Below are 20363 nucleotides of genomic sequence, written 5' to 3'. Positions count from 1 at the left end.
TCATGTGTGTTCAACTTGTATATTGCGTGCGCATCTTCTGCAAATTAGCACGTCATAACTATATCCCATCTTTTTACAAGGCGCGACTTGCCAATCAGCTGGGCCCCGTGCCACTAAGCGATCTCTGCGCGAAGACGACCGCAACGGCCCACTGATTTTGATAGTCGCGTAAGGCCAGGTTCACACAGTGCCGTTTTTTACCATGCGGAAGATACAAATCGGATCAGATTCGGATTGGGAACGGGAGAATCGTGACGAATTCGGCCGGAAACGGCTGAATAGGGACGCTTCCTGAACAATATCTGATTGTTTGTGAATTTCCCGCCACGAATCACAGGATCTTGATCAGACTTTTGGCAAATTTTAATCGGGAATGGTCCTATCAAGGACGGCAGTAAAAATCCTGAATGTGTGACTGAGCCCTAAGTTAGATAAGGTCTGTGGAACGGGGTCCAGATAGCTTGAATATTGGACGAGTCTAACATTACTCGCAGTGCGTTTGTTGTTCTAAAAGGGCATGTGTCTTCCGTTGTGCCAACTTTTTCAAGATTACTGAGGTTGCTATGAAAAGAATTATTAAAGAACAGAATTATTAAACATTTGACCCGTGAAGATTCCGGGGTAGAATAGGTCTTCAGCAACCCATACTTGCCGTAAAAGGTGACTATGCTTGTCGTAAAAGGCGACTAACGGGATCGGGTGGTCAGGCTCGCTGACTTGGTTGAAACATGTCATCGATCCCAATTGCGTGGATCGATGCTCATGATGTCAATCACTGGATTGTCTGGTACAGGCTCGATTATTTAACAGACCGCCGTCATATAGCTGGAATATTGCCGAGTTCGGCGTTAAATAACAAACAAACAAACAAACAAACATATTAAACATTTATTCTGTTTTGTGGAGTTATGTCATATTTGCTAAAAATAATACATGTATTCACGTGGTGTAAATTCAGTCCAAATGGACATAACCCAAGCTGTGACATCGAACCAGTGATCGAGTTTGTGAGTAAGTCAGCAAGTTGGGTTTATACAGACTGGATCCAGCATTTTTAAAAGGAAGGGATCCAAAATATCGAAAGCCTGTCTCAGATAATTTTAGTGCCTACGACATACTACATTTGGTTTCCATACTACACTTGGTTGTGTGTGTGTGTGTGTGTGTGTGTGTGTGTGTGTGTGTGTGTGTGTGTGTGTGTGTGTGTGTGTGTGTGTGTGTGTGTCTGTGTGTCTGTGTGTGTGTTTGTGTGTGTTTTGGGGGGAAAGGGGTGTGACACACTTAGCTTTTTATGTGCATTATGCGCTTTGAACGATTTATCTAATTCCTCTAGGCTTGCTCAAATAATTAAAACATTTAAAGTATTTGAATATTGTAAAGCTCACGGGCTACTCGACAACGGTCTTAAATGGTTTATGATTTTATGTTTCGCAACGCTTCGTATAATAAACGATACACAAGACATGTATTTTTATGGTCTAAGGGCAGGTAACTCTAATCTACTGTCGTGGCGCTGGGGTTTGTTTTGATCGACCATTGTTCGTGATTGTAGTTTCGGTTTTGAGTTTTGAAATGGTGGAAAATGTCTGACGGGTCAAAACATGCTACATAGACGTCACAGTTTGACATTTTGATTAGTCTTCTTCTTGTTCAGGTAAATTACATCGCAATGTTTCCATGACAATGCATACGTTTTGCAAGGAAAGCAAAACACCGTAAACAATCTCGGAGTTTAACATGTCTAAGACTTTCGTTTTCCCAACTTACCACATTACGTACGATTGTGATTCTATCTAGATCACTATTTCATGCTATATAAGATAGCCTATATCTATTTACGTATTATGTCAACTTGGGAATTAAAGCCGACATTGGAATTTAGCCATTGGTTGTAGTCAGACTATTATTGATTGGCCTCTACCCGTGCTCTCAGTGATATTGGTAATACGTATGTGTACGTATGTACATTGCAGTGTCAGAGGGTGCCAAACCTCCTTCCTCAATACCATTGAATTTTTCGCTGTGAATCTCATTGCTCAACTCTAAATCCTGAATATAAAGCCCAAAACCATTGAGAAAAGGATGTCATTTGAAGTTAAAAAAGTTGAAGTTAATAAAATCATACAGTGAAAGATATATATATATTTTTTAAATGTGCATGCCAAATGGAATTTTATTTGCATCCCTCAAAGTCTGCTGGGTCCCGTATACCCTCTAAATACCGTATTTCTTCTATTAGACGCCGTGCCTCTAATAGAAGCCGGGTCAATTGTTCAGTGCAAAAAATAGAAGCTGGGCCTCTAATAGATGCCGGGTCGATCAGTTGATACAATTAATGATACCTTTTTGGGACCTAAATTACACAATGAGGACTCCCTTTCTCTTCCGGGGTATTAATAGAAGCTGGGCTTTGTCGACTCGGTTTATGATGCAGAGCATGATGCTAATTAGGTCTTATTGGATTTTCCTGTGGCTTATGGTGATTTATGGACAGACCCACTCACAATGGTGCATTACCAGCCATTGAAATCCATTAGAGGGTATGATATGCTTCAGTGGGATGCTGTTGTTATCAGTATCAGAACCTGTTGTCTGTCCTTTGAACTTCTGAGGTCATGGGAATTGACTATGTGAAGTATTTTGAGCATTTGAAATTTTGTAAAAATGTCGTAAAATTGAGTTGTGCAATTACATCTGCAATTACAATTAAAATAGGGCTACAAATAGAAAAATAGGCTCTACGACATTGGCTATTTAGAAATGAGATTGAACAGCAGCTTATTCATTGGGCTTTCCAAAACCAATGATTTGTGTGACTTAATGTGATGGTGACGTGAGGTGAAGTGAAATGTGATTTGAAGTTGTTTCCAAGATTATTGCACATATATCATGTATATAGTGACGTGCATGCACGTGTGTGTGTGTGTGTGTGGCTGCTTGTACTAGTCAAGACCGATACCGATTATATAGTGCTGGCCTACTGAGATACCATGCCGCAGTTTAACATGAATACCCCACTCAGACACAGTATACTGACTCCGAGCCAACCAGTCCTTGTTTTATCCCCTCAATGCCGAGCGCCAGACAGGGTAACAACAAGTACCTTCAATTATCATCTTTTGGTATGACACAGCTGGGGATCGAACCCCGGACCTTTCGCTCTCCAGGTAAACGCTCTACCACCAGACCATGAGGCGGTCCTTTATGTAATGGCCTGTTTTGTCTGCTATGAACGTGATAAACAGTTACATTACATACAGTACTCTTGAGGGTTTCTGCGGATTCGGACATGCCCCACACTGAAGCACATGTTACATGTGGTGTCTCCTTAGGCAAGTGACTTTTCTAAGAAAAAATATGACGCTGTTCACCTGCAGTGAATGGGTACCCGGTAGGATGAAATGGTGATGTGACTGTTAGCCAATCTAGCACCTCATTAGGCAGCTTGGTTGTATTCTCCCCAGGGGGCTGAGAATGTAGTTTGAATGCACACTAATCCAAAGACCGGGGTAATAATAATGTAGTGGCATTAGGGCTCACTAGGCGAATGGAGACTGGCGCATTATTGATTGACTTTCCATTATTCTTTATTATGACCTCCCACCCTCATATATATACATGTCATCATGCCACAGTGGACAGATTGTTGCTGGAACTATCATTGTATGTTCTGCCTGGTTGGATGTGAGGTGATATGGGGTTTAACATCGCGTCCAAGATTATTGCACTTATATAGCGACGTGCATGCACGTGTGTGTGTTTGTGTGGCTGCTTGTACTAGTCCGGACTGATGCCAATTTATAGTGCTAGCTCACTGAGATACCATGCTGCAGTTCAACATGAATACCACACTCATCAGACACAGTATACTGACTCCGAGTCGACCAGTCCTTGTTTTAGCCCCTCAATGCCGAGCGCCAGACAGGGTAACAACAAGTACCACCTTTTAACGTCTTTTGGTATAATGCGGCTGGGGATCGAACCCAGGACCTTCCGCTCTCCGGTCGGACGCTCTACGACTAGACCACGGAGTTGTCCCTGGTTGGAGGATTTCCAGCTTGATGTGAGGATGGTGGGATAGCCTTGTGGTTAAAGCGTTCACTCGTCACTCCGAAGACCCAAGTTTGATTCCCGACATGGGTACAATGTGTGAAGCCCACTTTTGGTGTCTCCTGCTGTGATAGTGCCGGAATATTGCTAAAACTAAAAGCAGCGTAAAACCATACTCACTCTTCCTGGTTGATATGAAATTGTACATGCCTTGAAGTTTGTTATTTATATAGTGATGTGAAATTGTACATATTGAGTACACATGGGTTACTGTATTCGACGTAATAAGCGCCCCGCTCTAATAAGCGCCCACAGCGATATTTGCTAATATATTGGCTAATGAACAATCCCAAATAGCACCCCTTCAAATTGATCAATGTACACAAGACTTATATATTAGCGTATAATACGCACTCGTGTGCTATATGCACCCTTGATTATGGACAATTAAATTCTAGAAAAATATATGTCGTTTGTGAACATTTCAGGCTATCAGCATAAACAAGGAAATTTATCTTTCAACTGTTTTTTTCACCAAAATAATATTTAAGTATGAGCCCTATATTTCTAATTTTGAGAGCGCCCTGGGCGCTTATTACGTCGAATACTGTAGCTGTTATATTTCACCAATGTAAAACATTAGTGACTTGCCTAATCCTTATGTGATGTTTGTGGACTTAATTTGGAATGATCTGATTTATAATGTTGCAAATATTCAATGAATCAGGTGACCTTAGAAGTTGTGCAAGAATGTTCATGTGTTGTCGTGACGTGTAACAGCAGAAACAGAATGCTTGATGATGACATGTGTCATGCAGAACATGACAGGTACAACCATCATGTTTGGGTTACTGTAACTGATACAGACCACCTTCGTGGTCCAGTGGTAGAGTGTCTGCCCATTGAGCGGAAGGTCTGGTGTTCGATCCCTGGCTGCGTCATACCAAAAGACGTTAAAAGACGGTACTTGTTGTTTCCCTGCCTGGTGCTTGGCATTAAGGGGATAAAACATGGACTGGTCGGCTCGGACTCAATATTCTGTGTATGAGTGGGGTATTCACGTTAAACGGCGGCATGGTAGCTCAGTGTGCTAGCACTTTGAAATCGGCATCAGTCCGGACTAGTACAAACAGCCACACACACGTGCCTGCACGTCGCTTTATAAGTGCAATATTCTTGGCCGTGAAGTAAAACCCCACCTCACTTCACCTTACCTGATACTGATATTTCAGAGCGAATCCCAGTTCGCCCTGATTATGTTTCTAGGTTTGTCAGCACCATACCCGTGCTCGTGGGTTTCACCGAAGTGGTAAACGTCTGAGACCTGCATCACTTCGAGCTTTCCTCCAACATTAAGCTGACACTCCGTGATATGACTGGAATAATGTTAAAAGAGGCGTTAAACCCAACTCACTCACTTACTCTAATGTTGCTCCAGATACATTGCATGTACAACAGAATCTTAATTTTTTTTAGCTCACCTGACTTAAAGTCAAGTGAGCTCATACCATGGCTTGTCTGGCTGTTGTGCATTGTCCTTCGTAAAGATGTTCCTCTAAGACATTTCCGAGACCACTGAACCAACTCCACATACATTCCTTGAGGCAATACAGAGACCATAAAATAGAGGGACTGACCTCTAGCCAATGCGCGAAACAATCAGCGCTACGGCGTGTACTCTATTTTATGGTTTCTGGTGGGTATTTATGTACAAAATATTTGAATATTATTGCTGACAGCAAATTTTGTAAAGTCACTGTCTTTCTTTACATGTTAAACTGTATATACTGTATAAACTGTGTCTTGACTCTGTAACCAGGTGAGCTACAGTGCTGTGGCTCTATATTTTTTAGCCTTCTCTATTTACTTTCATTCTTTGTTTCCTTCAGCAGAATGGACGGGATCCGACTGTCAGGAATTCAGTCTGGTGTGTCCGAGAAACACATCAGAGCGTTTTGTGAGCTGCATCTCCTGAAGGTCCAGACGATCTACTACCCACTACTCAATAATGATGCTGTCATTATCTTCTCTGACTCAGAAAGTAAGTCATTACTTTAATCACAGATCTGTGAAGATCCGGGGTAAAATAGGTCTTCAGCAACCCATGCTTGCTGAAAATTTGACTGTGCTTGTCATAAGAGGCGACTAACGGGATCGGGTGTTCAGGCTTGCTGACTTGGTTGATGCCTGTCATCATATTCCAGTTTTGTGGATTGATGCTCATGATGTCAATGACTGGATTGTCTGGTTTGTTTGTTTGTTGTCTAACGCCGCACTAAAGCAAATAATCGAGTCTGGACCAAACAATCCAGTGACTGATATCATGACCAGTAATCCACACAATTGGGATCGATGACATACATCAACCAAGTCAGCGAGCCTGACCACCCGATCCCGTTAGTCGCCTCTTACGCTAAGCTTACCTTTTATGGCAAGCATGGGTTGCTAAAGGCCTATTCTCTCCTGGATCTTCACGGGTCCAGACAAGATTATTTACAGACCACTGTCATATAGCTGAAATATTGCTGAGTGCGGCGTTAACCAACGAAGAAAGAAACCAACAAACTTTGATCAGTTATTGAAAAGAAATTACTCTCACGGTTTCTTTGTTGGGGTCATAAGAGATAAATATGCAAATAAAAGAGGTCAGATAGGTACTACTTTCTGTACTTACATGATATCAATCAGCTATCAATTCAGATTTGACCAACAGGATCTGGAAAAATTGCTGGCATAATTGTTATTATCAAAATTGTCGGCAGACGTACTACAGATATGACCCTAGATACGTTTCTCTATACAGAAATATACCCTAGCCAAAATCAGAATACAGAAAGGTACCCTAGGATGAGTCCATTCCGCCGCAGGCCATATTGTGCAATGGGCTGAAGCGGTTCCTTTAATATATACGACACGCCATGAATGCCAAATCGTCGTAAAATTTAACATGGCAGTATGCGTTCGAAACTGCAAGTATGAACGGAACTGTCATTCTGTTGTATGAGATGCATTCCAATGTGCTATATAAAAGCGAGCAAACATATTGAAGTACGTACATTACTGTAATATTCCACGTGCATTGCATTCTCCAACACTTCGCATCAAGCAAACCACTACAACATGAACCGGTTTCGGTTTCGGGCTGAGGAATATAGTCTCGTCCGTCGTTTTGAGTACCGGGTACCTTTATGTATTCTGATTTTGGCTAGGGTACATTTCTGTCATTTAATGAGATTGTGCCGATACAAATTTTAAATAAGAAAACATTTCTGTGACTAATTGTTAGACTATATATGGACATACGCTCATGAGCTGATGGATTTAATCAGAATACAGGAAGTGTATTTCCATCTGGTCATGTTGCTTACACTGAAATGGGGCCGTCAGTGCATTGTGTTTCTGAAGGATACAAATCCTGCAATGCTTACAGTTTGTTTTCACCTCTACAGGCACATCAATGGCGCTCTTTGAAAGGCTGGAGGGACTCTCAAAGTTTACAATCAATCCTCTCCCTCACAGGGTAAGTCTTGAGAGATAGAAGAGAGAATATGGGTTTAAAGAAGGACTCTGGTCTACTGTTCAATGCAGAGTCAGTCTAGATCTAAATCTTCAGTTGTTGTGACAGACTCTATGAAGATTCAAAGAAAACGTGTACAGCTGATTGCTGTTTCCAGCTTTGTTTACGAGAAAATACACAAGGTAGTCTAAATCCCTGGTCGTAAAACAATGCCTAGCAGAACAAAAAATACAATTTAAACGGTAAATCAACATGTCTGGTGATTTTTTATCCCAAATTTTAAATTTGTACTGACCAAGTTTCTTATCACACGTTTGTTTACCGGTATTCGGTGAAGGGGTATGGTGTTATTTTTTTTTTGGTGCATAATATTCAAAATTCTTTTATCAAAAATACTGAATCCGCTGGAGGGGGGTGCGCATTATTCTTGGGTGAGCACTTTACTCAAGAAAATATGGTATATTTTAAAAAATGGGGATCCAAAGCCATCAACTAGCACACATGATTGAATTTCGTTGTAAAATATTTTTATCCAGCTTCTTATTGGCTTTTCAAAACCAAAAAAGTGTTTTGTCTATGAATCAACTGTATCGAATGCCTTTTCAAAATCTACAAGCAATAATAAACCTGGTATCTGATAGGTATCGGGGTAGTCCAGTAGATCATAGATTTGTTTTGTTATTTCACCAATGTATCTTCCAGCCATAAGTCATTTTTGTTCCTCGTTGATCTGGAGGTTTAACACAGATCTTACAATTTGTGATATTACTGTTGATGCGATTTTATTGGTCGCCAGTTTTTCAAATGCTGCTTTGGTTTATTTCCTTTTGGGATAACGTTCTTTTCTTTGTGATATCAATAATTGTCCATTATGGTAAGTGTCATATAAGGATTTTATTAGATATTTCCCGGGGGCACAGGTGGCCCAGTCGTCTAAGGCGCCGCAGTTCACTGTGGAGAGTTGCGTCCCTTGGGCACGCCAGAAACCTATGATTGTGGGTTCGAATCCCAGTTCGCCCGGATTATGTTTCTAGGTTTGTCAGCACCATACCAGTGCTCGTGGGTTTCACTGAAGTGTAAACATCTGAGACCTGCATCACTTCGGGCTTTCCTCCCACATTGAGCTGACATGCCATCATATAACGGGAATGCTGACCCACCTTATGTATGATTTAGGTCTTTTTAATTGTTTCTAAGTTTCCATTTATAACGATTTTGTTGATTTATCCGTGGGTTGGCGAGAGCCTTCAAACACACGTCATCATCCTGTCATGAGCAACCAGAAGTTTATGAAGGAATGTGTTGGTGAAACATATATATTACAAATAAAAATTATACTAAATAAAATACCAATATTTTTTACAAATAAAATCAAACATAAACAGTACAAAATGCAGGAATTGGTCTTTAAGAGCATCTAATTTTTCAACATTTCTGGGCGAGCATTCCACCCCCCCCCCCCCCCTAGCAAGCCCTCATAAAATTGCGGTTGACCAATCGTCTGAACTGCCTCAATCAGCCGTACAGGGTTGTGGCTGCCAGGAACACCAGAAACCTATGGTGGCCAGTTCAAACCCTACACATACTCTGGGGTTTTACTAAAGTGGTAAACATCTAGAAACTGCTTTACCTTGGCTGGCCCCTCATGGAGCTGGCCCCTCATGGAGCAGACACATCGTGATGTAACTGAAATATTATTCAAAGTGGTGTTAAACCAAACTCACTCACTCACTCACTCACTCACTCACTCACTCACTCACTCACTCACTCACTCACTCACTCACTCACTCACTCACTCACTCACTCACTCACTCACTCACTGTTGAGGGGGATCATGGGGCTCTATACTGTGGAGTATTTACTCACATGTTATCCTTCATATTGATATTGACCCGTGAAGATCCGGGGTAGAATAGGTCTTCAGCAACCCATGCTTACCATAAAGGGCGACTATGATTGTTGTAAGAGGCGACTAACGGGATCGGTGATCAGGCTCGCTGACTTGGTTGATGCATGTCATTGTATCCTAATTGCGTGGATCAATGCCCATGATGTCAATCATTGGATTGTCTGGTCCAGACTCGATTATTTACAGACTGCATCATAAAGCTGGAATATCGCTGAGTGCAGCGTTAAACAACAAACAATCAATCAATCAATCATATTGGTATTTACAGTTCTTCCCTTTGGGTCCGGATACATGATGCTACTCATTTTTTAACAGAAATTAATTTAAGTGATAAATTTAAAAAAAATATATATCATAGAATACTTGTCAGATATAATTGTTTGGATGTGAAAATCCTGCTGTAGTACCAAGGATGGAGCAGAGGTAGTTTGAAATACAAATCTGTGATACTCTAGTTGTTTTGCTGTCCAATGTAACTACTCCTTCTATATAAATTGGTATCATCGTCACGATATGGCTGAAATATTGACGATGTGACATTAAATTTTACCTCACTCACTCACTGAAAAAAATATCTAGTCTCCATACAAATTTCCAGCCCTCCCCCTCTGAATAATCAAATGGTTGGTCCCTTAGGACTTGGTACTTCTGAAGCTTATGTGAATCATCACATTTTTAATCACATGTCTAACCTGCTTTCAGATATTCTCATCAGTAACAGTGGAGCTTGAAGAACAAGTTGCAGCTCTGTTGCAGACTTCAGAATGTACAAAGCGTATTGGAGTTAACACTAATGGAAGACTACAAACATTCACTAATGCGAACGGGAATGTGACCTTGAAGGGGAACCAGTTTGATATCGAACTTGCCCAGAAAGTTCTTCATGAGTCTCTTGAAAGCCAGCACAAAATACACCAAGACTTTCAAAATGGTCATGACCAATCAGCAGCTGATCATGATGCTCTGCATCAGTTCAAGAATAGAAGAACATCTCCTGGTATGCAGCAGAGCCCTACACAGGCAAAGAGAACCACAGCTGACAGAATAGGTTCCAGTTCCTCCGGGACATACAGAATATATCCAAGAGAAGATGACACTGCGCATGTGTCAAATGGATTAGATTACGGACCTGCTGGTGATTTTCGTAGCAGTACAAATTCCAGGCATCAGGATGCATCAGACACTTTCAACCACTATGCCAGTCTTCCGTCTCAGACACCAGGGAGAGATCGAGCAGAGTCACCCTTAGCGGCTGACAGAGACAAGCGTTCCAGCCCTCGAGGTGATTCTGGAATCCCAAAGTCTTTACAACTTGAGGAACAGCAGCACATTCGGGACAAAAATCGAGAGGAGCAATCAATCGGCAGTACATTTGCTAGTGAGGCATCTATGCTAAGAGATCTGGATAGAGCTCCAAAGGAAGAACTTGCTGAGATGCAGAAATGGCTTGATGATACAAGGAAGGGGACTGTGGGCAGGGAAAGGGAAGGCTCTGACAGCACTGATGAGTTGTTGAGAGAGGGTTTGAATGGACACCAAACGTCTCCTCCATCTGGTGCTTCTAATGGTCCGAGTTCAGATGTTTATAAACCATATCGTCTGGGGCATGATTCTAAAAGATTGGCACAAAAAATCCCTCAAGACCAGTTGTCTTACAGATTTGAACTGCCAGGTGGAATTAAGGTTCAAGTTTCCTATGGTAATATTGTGAAATGTAAGCTTGAAGGAATAGTCAGTGCAGCTAATGGAGAACTCCGGAACTTCGCTGGTGTAGCTGGGGCTATAGAGCGAGCTTGTGGGAATGAATTAAGACGTGAGTGTGAGAGGTACGTGCGCCATCATGGGCCCCTCCAGGTCAATGAAGTGATGCATACAACCCCAGGTGACTTGATTGGCCCACGTTACATTCTTCATACAGTGGGGCCGGTATATGTTGAAACCATGGATAACAAGTGTGCATATCAGCTGACACGTACATTTCTTCATTGCCTGGACCATGCTAAGGAGAGGCTGTATATCAACTCAATTGCATTTCCCTTCATTAGTACAGGTAAGATGAACATATATGTTATCTGATGGCCAGATTGTATTGCTTTCTCCTGTCAATGAGCTAACTTAACTGTGTATACTGTTTTGCTTTCTCCTGTTGAATGTCACTGTGTCCTGTTTTCTCCAGTCAAATGTTGCAGTATCCTGAGTTCTCCTGCCAAAGGGCAAATATTGTACTGCTCTGAATTGTGCCAAAGAGCAAACTATGTTTTATTCTGTTTTCAGTCGTACAATTGGGTATCTCATACCTCTAGTCGCACGTTAAAAGGAAGCCAGAAGCTGGAATGTAAACAATAAACTTGTTTCCGTCCGGTTGCGCACGCACCTCCCGATGACATTTCACAAATCTCTCAGCGCGCCTCAGAGCTGGTCGCTCGAGAAGGACTTTCACGATAGACTGCTAGTTTGTATTCTACTAGTACTTATCGTGTGTCTACAGTTGTTGTTCTAATACCGTTATAATAATATGTCTTACCTGTAGACTCCTGGAATGTAATCCTTGGTAATCCATTGTTTGTGTTCAACACGTGTTTCACTGTTTCACTTGATTATACACGTGGCAACATGTCGGGCCTTTGTGCCTCGTGGCAACGAAAACTGTCTAAAGTAGATCCTCACAAGTATTGTCCTTCGTGCATAAATAAGGACAGGTTTTCAACGTGTTCGTGGAATAAGCGTTGTAAAGAATGTGAGCAATTGTCTTCTATCAAATTTAACTTATTTCTTCGTGCGTTGGCGAAGCTGGCTACTGACCAGCGCTACAAGCAGAGGAGGTCATCGGATGGATCCTTGGACTCTGCACCCTCTACATCTGGCCCTGGGGGTGGCGCGTCAGACACACCCAAGAAATCAGTTGATAAAGACCCACCTCAGTCAACTTATGTTTTCGACAAGACACGTGACCGTTCGCCTGCTAATGATACTACCCGCACGACTGATCTTCGTCAATAGGTTGATCGAGAGCGTCACTCAGTCACCCCCGTTATGACGGGACCGGGTGGTGACGAGGACCTCAAGGGGACTACGGTCCCCAGTCGGTCCATCTCTCGTCCTACCAACGACGATAGGAACGTCGTGCGGGTCGACAGTGATCACAGATCCCTCTCTAGAAGTCGTTCCCGGTCACGGGACGACAGGTCGAGGGCCTCGTCGAGAGACAGTAAACGACAGGACGTTCGTCGCCTTCGTGGTCGTCGTGAGTTCGTTTCGGACAATAACTACGATGGGGATCGTAGTACATCTACAGTTAGAGATCGTAGCCCTCGCCCCCACGGGTACTTGCGACGCTCCCGAAGTGAGTTTTTGGGAGATCAGCGTCATAGACCTGATGACCGATCGACACCCTCGTCTCACTTTCCTATCGACCCGACTTTGATAGCCCAGATCACGGCGGCCGTCCACGCCTCGACGGCGTCGACCAAGAAGGATTCGACTACGTCGGAGGTCCATGGACCATCGACCAGTACACCAGTTCCTTCATCTACGCCTACACAATCGACGTCGACAGCCCTCCTAGGCCTCCCAAAGACATTGAGTTGTTTGCTTGGCTATCTAACTTTCTGCCTGAGTTATCGAATGATGCCGACAAACTGACGCGTGCTGGTTTTAAGGTTGGTGATATGCCGCAGTCTCTTCAGTTTTCACCTCCCGATGTCTTCAGAGCCATGGCTCACGATATGGATCAGAACTTTGCCTCTGCTCTGCCGGGACAGAGTTTCAGCAAGCCGCCTGGTCGATCTAGTTACCCGATCTATGGCATGCCGTTTTCGTCAACCATAGGGACGAAGGGACTTGGATTGGGGGCTACTCTTCGAGACACCAGCGCCCTCCAAGATTCTAGTAGAAGACAGGCATTTGGAATCCATGGACACTGCTGTTCGTCACCAGCTACAACCGCTTGCTATGCTGTCGACAGCGATCGAGGCCCTCTCAGTGTACTTTGAGGAGAAAGACCCCCAGGACGAGGACGAAAGGACGGTGCCATCAATCCTCACCTGTCTGCAACGGTGGATCTCGGACGTCCTCGCCCAGTCCCGATATGTTTCTCGCCAGATTACTACGGCACGTTGTCATGGTTACATCGACTGCACTGAACTACCTGATCGTCATGGCAGGACACTCTTATGGGCCCCGTGGTCATCGCAACAGTTCGTTCTGGACAAGTACTCCAAGGAAGCCGAGCGTGACATCATCATTTCGGCTTCACACAACCTGTCCAGACGGCCACCGGTTTCGAACGCCCCACGACGACATTACCAAAAGGAGAATGTGCAACAGGCCTTTCGTAGGGACGCGCCTCGACAGCCGTCCCGCGAGAGAGATGTGGACAGAAAAGGTCGCCAGGTCTCCTTTTCCAAGTATCCCAGGGGGGGGGACAGAGCCGGCGGGGGCAGAAGTGAGGACCCTTAGACATGGGAGTATGCGCCCGTCTCATCCCGGGGGCCAAGAATGTGATAGTTGACGCCCTGTCGAGACTTTCGAGGCCGTCTCCCACGGAGTGAATGATCCGCCTGTCAGCTTTTCATCTGCTGACAGATCGACTCTGGTTGCCCCAAGTAGATCTCTTCGCAGATTACAATAAAAACTGTTGGTGAATGTACGCATTCTTCTGGTTTTTTGTTGCATGCAGTACTTCGGCTGTTTTATTATGGTTATTCGGTGTATGCATCGTCTTCCCATACTTTATAGTACTGCTCATATTTTTTAGTTACCTTGTATACTGCGAGTTACTCTGTAACTAAATTATGCGCCGACTACACTACGATCGCAATTCAACTGACGTGTGCAGTTGTCCTGTCGCATCGATACCTACTTGTGGGTCGAACAGCATTAAACATGCTGTCTTAGTTACCTTGTATACTGCAAGTTGCTCTGTAACTAAACTATACGTCGACCAATTCGATCGCAATTCAACTGACGTGTGCAGTTGTCCTGTCGCATCGATACTTACTTATGGGTCAAAGAGCATTAAACATGCTGTTTTAGTTACCTTGTATACTGCGAGTTGCTCTGTAACTAAACTATACGTCGACCACTTCGATCGCAATTCAACTGACGTGTGCAGTTGTCCTGTCGTATCGATAATTAGTTGTGTGTCGAAAAGCATTCACCATGCTGTTTTAGTTACTTTGGATACGACGAGTCGTTCTGACACTAACTAAACTATCCGTCGACCACTTCGATCGTAGTTCAACTGCCGTGTGCAGTTGTCCCGACGCATTGAGACTTACTTGTGGGTCAAAGAGCATTAAACATGCTGTTTTAGTTACCTTGTATACTGCGAGTTGCTCTGTAACTAAACTATACTTCGACCACTTCGATCGCAGTTCAACTGACGGGTGCAGTTGTCCTGTCGCATCGATAATTAGTTGTGTGTCGATGAGCATAAACAATTTTTCTCGTCCGTGCATCTGGTCGAATGTTCTATTGTCACTACAGGGGTGAGGAACTTGGTACATTCGACGTGAAAGAGGTCACTTCCTGATTACTTTCCCGACCCTCCTTCCAGTGTTCCGTCGAATTCTACCCATTTGTACGACTGAAAACAGACTAAAACATAGGTTTTTCAGATTAAAAACGATGTTTTATTGGTCTGTTTTCAGTCGTACGTTCCCACCCAGCCATCCCCACTGGGAAGAAATCCAGTCCAGTCCTGCTGGATGGCTTATTCTTCGAGATTTGTGACATGTCATCGGGATGTGCGTGCGCAACCGGACGGAAACAAGTTTATTGTTTACATTCCAGCTTCTGGCTTCCTTTTAACGTGCGACTAGAGGTATGAGATACCCAATTGTACGACTGAAAACAGACCAATAAAACTTTTTTAATCTGAAAAACCCATTATTTTCCTTTCTCCTGAGAGAGAGGTGACTGAAAGTGTCCTGATTTCTCCTGTCAAATAACTGACAATGTTGTCTTGCTTTCTCCTATTTGGTACAATAATGTCCTGCTTTCTCCTGTCAAATAACTGACAATGTTGTCTTGCTTTCTCCTATTTGGTACAATAATGTCCTGCTTTCTCCTGTCAAAAAACTGACAATGTTGTCTTGCTTTCTCCTATTTGGTACAATAATGTCGTGCTTTCTCCTGTCAAAAAATTGACAATGTTGTCTTGCTTTCTTATGTTTGGTACAATAATGTCCTTCTTTCTCCTGTCAAAAAACTGACAATGTTGACTTGCTTTCTCCTATTTGGTACAATAATGTCCTGCTTTCTCCTGTCAAAAAATTGACAATGTTGTCTTGCTTTCTCCTATTTGGTACAATAACGTCCTGCTTTCTCTTGTAAAAAAAATGACAATGTTGTCTTGCTTTCTCCTATTTGGTACAATAATGTCCTGCTTTCTCCAGTCAAATAGATGACTCTTTAAACTTTTGTCCTACTTTCTCTTATCAGAGAGCAGACTGTTACGCAGTGTTTTTCAAACTGACTTTATTTTCACAAAGCTTGGTTATACATAGGCAATTTCACGTGCCGCACGATTAACATGAACTACAAAATCCGCGAAGCACTCGGCGTTCGCACGAATGCTCCCAGTGGTATTCCCAGCGAACATTTCATGTTCCTGGCCATAGTTCTCCAGAACACAGACTGTATTGTCCAGCATGGTAAGTCCAACTCAATCATTCATTGTTCTCCATATACCACATGGTTTTCTGGTTTCTCTTCTTCATGATGTCTTTTCTCTGTTGACAGGTGTGTTTGGTGTCCCTATTGACATCTGCATTCAGTCTTTCCTGGATGCTGTCGTGTTGTTCTCCTCTACACAACATGCATACTCCACCCTGAGGGAGATCCACCTGCTGAACACCGACGTGGAGATGGTGCAGACAGCCATTGTCATGCTGCAGCAGCATCTGGAGAGGGATTTGAGTGAGCTACAGGCTGCTGCCACATACAGGCTGCAGAACAAGGGCAAGCAGTCTGAGAGGTACACCTTGGTTGCTCGAAAAAGGGTTATTGTTGAAGGATCAAGAAATGTTATTTCCCTTATGATTGAACTAGTAAAATGTTTGATGTGTAACCTTATGAGAAAATCATTTAAGTACTGAATTATTCAGGTGTGAGAATCTTCCGTGGATCAGCAAATTTCTGCAAATTCTTGTGACCACAAATTTGTTAAACACTACCCATAAACATTCCCAAATTATGGACCATGCTCCATTGAAAAGAAGTTTCAGCTGAAAAGTAAAATCTCAATTCTTACCCTGATTGTTCTACCAGGATTCTATGTAAAGGTTAGAGGACAGGTACCTGGTGTCTAATCGTTGAATTGGTCAGTAAGTATGTCAAACTAGCCATTTCAATGATTGGACACTAGGTTCCGGGTGCTCTAACCTATTTAAACCATCAAGGTAAATTAAGGGGCAGAAAGAAGTTCCATCATTGAGAGGTACATCTTCCCTAGGCAAGAGTGTCCACTTGCCCATTTCTCAAATCTAGTTTCCACCCTTGTCACATCAATCCCACTTTCTTGTGCTAAATATGATTAGACTATAGCACATATCGATAATCCAATCTGAGAACATTTCATAAAGTCAACGTCCAGGTTCCAAAAACATAGCCCGTTGCCATATTGTTTGTCAAATTTATTATTATTTATTATTATTTCAACAATTAAGGAAAGAAAAGTATTTTCTAAGTCTGTCCAAGTTTTAAATCAATTCGCCCAAATACTGTGGTACGATGATGAGAACATTAAACACATTAAACATGACTGGTACATATTCGTATGAAAGTGATTTACTGCTGCCTGTCTTTGTTGACACAAATATTTCTTTCCCAAGTTTTAAACCCTCAGGGATCGAATCACAAATGTATTCGTTATTTGATTATGGTAATATGGTGAAGAGATACTGTGAAGCTAAGCTGAAGCTGTGAAGCTAAGGATATCATGTTAACATGACAAGGGGTACAACTAGTGATCAACATGAGGTGGCACCACGATCGAGAAAAGTGAGCTTGATGTGCCAAGAAAGAAACAAGGTTTTGGTATAGGCAAGTGGACACACTTTCCTTGGGAAGATGGGCCAAGTGGTGTCCAGTTAGTTTATGCACGGTCAAAAACAAAGGTGACATGGCTTAAGTTTGATTTTTTTATCAAGTAATGAAAAGTTGTAAATGCCTTGTGACATCTTTTGTTGACAGGACCTCAAGGTCAGACAGAAGGGATGTAGTCGGCAGCAGCGTGAAACGATCATCTTCACTAACCAGAAACTCACGACAGAGGAGCTCAGTGGAGGAGGAGGACCTTTTGAGCACGTCTAGCTACGGAGGAACGAAGAGTCTGAGAGGGGAGGACATGGGTACAAGATCTAGAGCAGAACAGCCAGGCATTCAACACAGGCAAAGGTCAGGATCACTTGATGTGACTCAAAGGAATAAATCCATAACAGGAGCAAGACCCAAGACCACATCATCTGCAGGAGGTACGGCCTCAGGGAAGAAGCCTGGTGCAGGAACTTCCAAATCCGACTATGGTGGAAGGACTTTGCCCAACTTTAAACAAGGCATGGGGGCAACACTGGATGTAAAACTGAAATCACGAACTGTGACCACTTCTGGTGGAAGCAGCAGTCCAAGAAACAAACCCATGAAAGCTGGTACCACAGGGATGGGAAAGGATGTGGAAGTCAGAGGGAAGAGTATTGTTGATCGTGAAATCATCAGACAAGGACATTATGGTGATGATGATAATAAGTTCCAGAGCTTGCCAACAAATTTTGGCCGAAAAGGAACTCTTGGAGCTGCCAAGGCAACAGATCCGGATGACACATGCTGCATCTGTATGGACACAATCACTGTCCCCAAGAAACTGGAATGTGGCCACACCTTCTGTGCAGACTGTATCAGACAGGCGTTCAAGGTGAAGCCAGCCTGTCCGGAATGTGGGAAGCTGTATGGTATTGTGAAGGGGAACCAGCCCAAAGGTGGGAAGATGACTCATAAAACACACCAGGATACTCTTCCAGGATACGAAGATGCCAAAGGAGTGATTGCCATTTCTTATGAATTTCCAGGAGGCCTACAACAGGTAGGTCTGGTGTTCAGAAAACTCAGGCATTTTTATACTGAAATACACCCTGTAAAGGGCAGCTGTTTAATTTGTTTGCTAGAATCTATGTACCGCTGTCATTGCTTTCGCAATTGGTTATCTCAGCCACTATGTTATGAGTTAGTGAGTGAGGTTTTACGCCGCTTTTAGCAATATTCCAGCAATATCACGGCGGGCGACAGCTCAAATGGTCTTCACACATTGGACCCATGCTGGGTCTTCGGCTTACGAGCGAACGTTTTAACCACTGGGCTACCCGACCCCCCCCACTTAGCTATGACACATGTGAGAGACTTCATGCCTGTGTACCCCTTAGATAATGTTTTGACATATGATAGGGTGAAAAGGTCAAGGTCCCACAGTATTTATGATTGAAATTTGACACAACTTAGTATACACAATGTCATAATGGAATTTGAAAAAACTTTAGATTCATTATCAGAGCTCGAAGTTGCGAGTGAATTGGTCCCATTTGAGAGTGAAGTTTGAGAAATGCACCGAAATATTTTAAAACAATTATCTCTTGGTGATTACGGAAAAATCATGAATTTGACTCTTTCAACACCAGAGGCCGGTACACCGGCCAAGAAGCCTCGAGTCCCCAGACCCGCAAGCCGTAATCACTTCAAAATAGTATATAATTTTATGAATCTACCTGGCATATCATTCATTTTTTAAATCTCTCGCATTTCACAGTGTATGAAATACCTATTCCATTTCATTTTATCATTTTTTATCGCTAAATTAAAAAAAATATTCACCATTACCCGCAGTATTATTGAAAATAAAATTCTTGGACACACACTTCAACTTTGACAACCGGTCCACATCAGACATGTTAAAGAGCAAAATAAATATGTTAAAAGCAAATCTTTATATATGCTATACAAAGTAATATAAAAAATCATCAAAAATATATCTAAAAGTTCTCAAACTTACAGCTAAGTTATTATTTCCATCTATACGTGCGATTGCGTGTAATGTAAGTCAAATGACATCTTGGATTTTGTCGCATTGATTTCTCGGCTCGGATGTTTAATGCCAAAATATATCCATGAAAATTCTTTGTCACTGCTCGTAACCTAGCACAATAAATCCATGAAGTGCCAATTTTATAATATAGATCACGATTTCCTTCTTAAACATGTTAAAACGTTCAGAATAACAAAAAAATTTGGTCAAAATCTGAAATTCATCATACACAAGGACAGTACCATTGCTGTAATTTGATTGGCTGGCCTAGGTCACATGCTCAAATTTGTCCAATCACAAACTTTGTTTAAGATTGCGGCAAGAAAGCGTTATTAGAAACAAATTTCTCCGAATGTTACAGAAACAAACAGACTGGGAGACGTTACTGTCATGTAGATAAAGAAATTAGCTTTCTAATGGTGTGTCACTTGGCAGTTTTTGACGTACGTGTTATTCATACGAAGCTTCGAAAATGTAGGTATTTCTTCATGTTACTTAGCAGTTATCGGGAAATGGGTGAAGACAAATATTATTTTTAATTCTTTATAAAATAATTTTCCGATTACGCAAACAATGAAAATAAAAAAGAAATAGGTAAGTGGATCTTATGAAATCTTATATTTGCTGCAAATCGTCAATTTTTCACTTTCTTGGTCTATTATCTGGACGTTTGGAATGTGTGAGTTTATATATATATACGAACTTAACTAAGTTGTAAATGCATTATTTAAATAATGTAATAAACATAGCTTTCATATGTATGAACAGTAGGATTAGACCTTTTAAATGGTGTATTACATGTAGTAGCAAAG

The 20363-nt window shown here is 42.3% G+C and overlaps 1 protein-coding gene across 2 annotated transcripts in view; it reads left to right on the top strand.

Annotated features, from left to right (window-relative positions):
* Positions 1–1524: 1524 nt before the first annotated feature.
* LOC139452730 (uncharacterized) overlaps positions 1525–20363 on the top strand; it is a 34422-nt gene continuing 15583 nt past the window's right edge. The window contains exons 1-6 of one of the 2 annotated variants that reach the window (XM_071234306.1): positions 1525–1654; positions 5943–6091; positions 7500–7570; positions 10179–11526; positions 16221–16455; positions 17673–18558. In XM_071234306.1, the coding sequence (XP_071090407.1) occupies positions 5944–6091; positions 7500–7570; positions 10179–11526; positions 16221–16455; positions 17673–18558 (2688 nt within the window). In that variant the 5' untranslated portion in view covers positions 1525–1654; position 5943. Of the gene's footprint in view, positions 1655–5939; positions 6092–7499; positions 7571–10178; positions 11527–16220; positions 16456–17672; positions 18559–20363 lie in introns of both variants that reach the window. The other variant, XM_071234307.1, reaches the window with a different exon arrangement.

Source organism: Haliotis cracherodii, unplaced genomic scaffold, assembly GCF_022045235.1.
Source record: "Haliotis cracherodii isolate W230 unplaced genomic scaffold, xgHalCrac1.p SCAF_9, whole genome shotgun sequence".
NCBI classification, from domain to species: Eukaryota; Metazoa; Mollusca; class Gastropoda; order Lepetellida; family Haliotidae; genus Haliotis; species Haliotis cracherodii.
The sequence above is the reverse complement of the archived record's forward strand: the minus strand, read 5'-3'. Positions and strand labels throughout refer to the sequence as shown.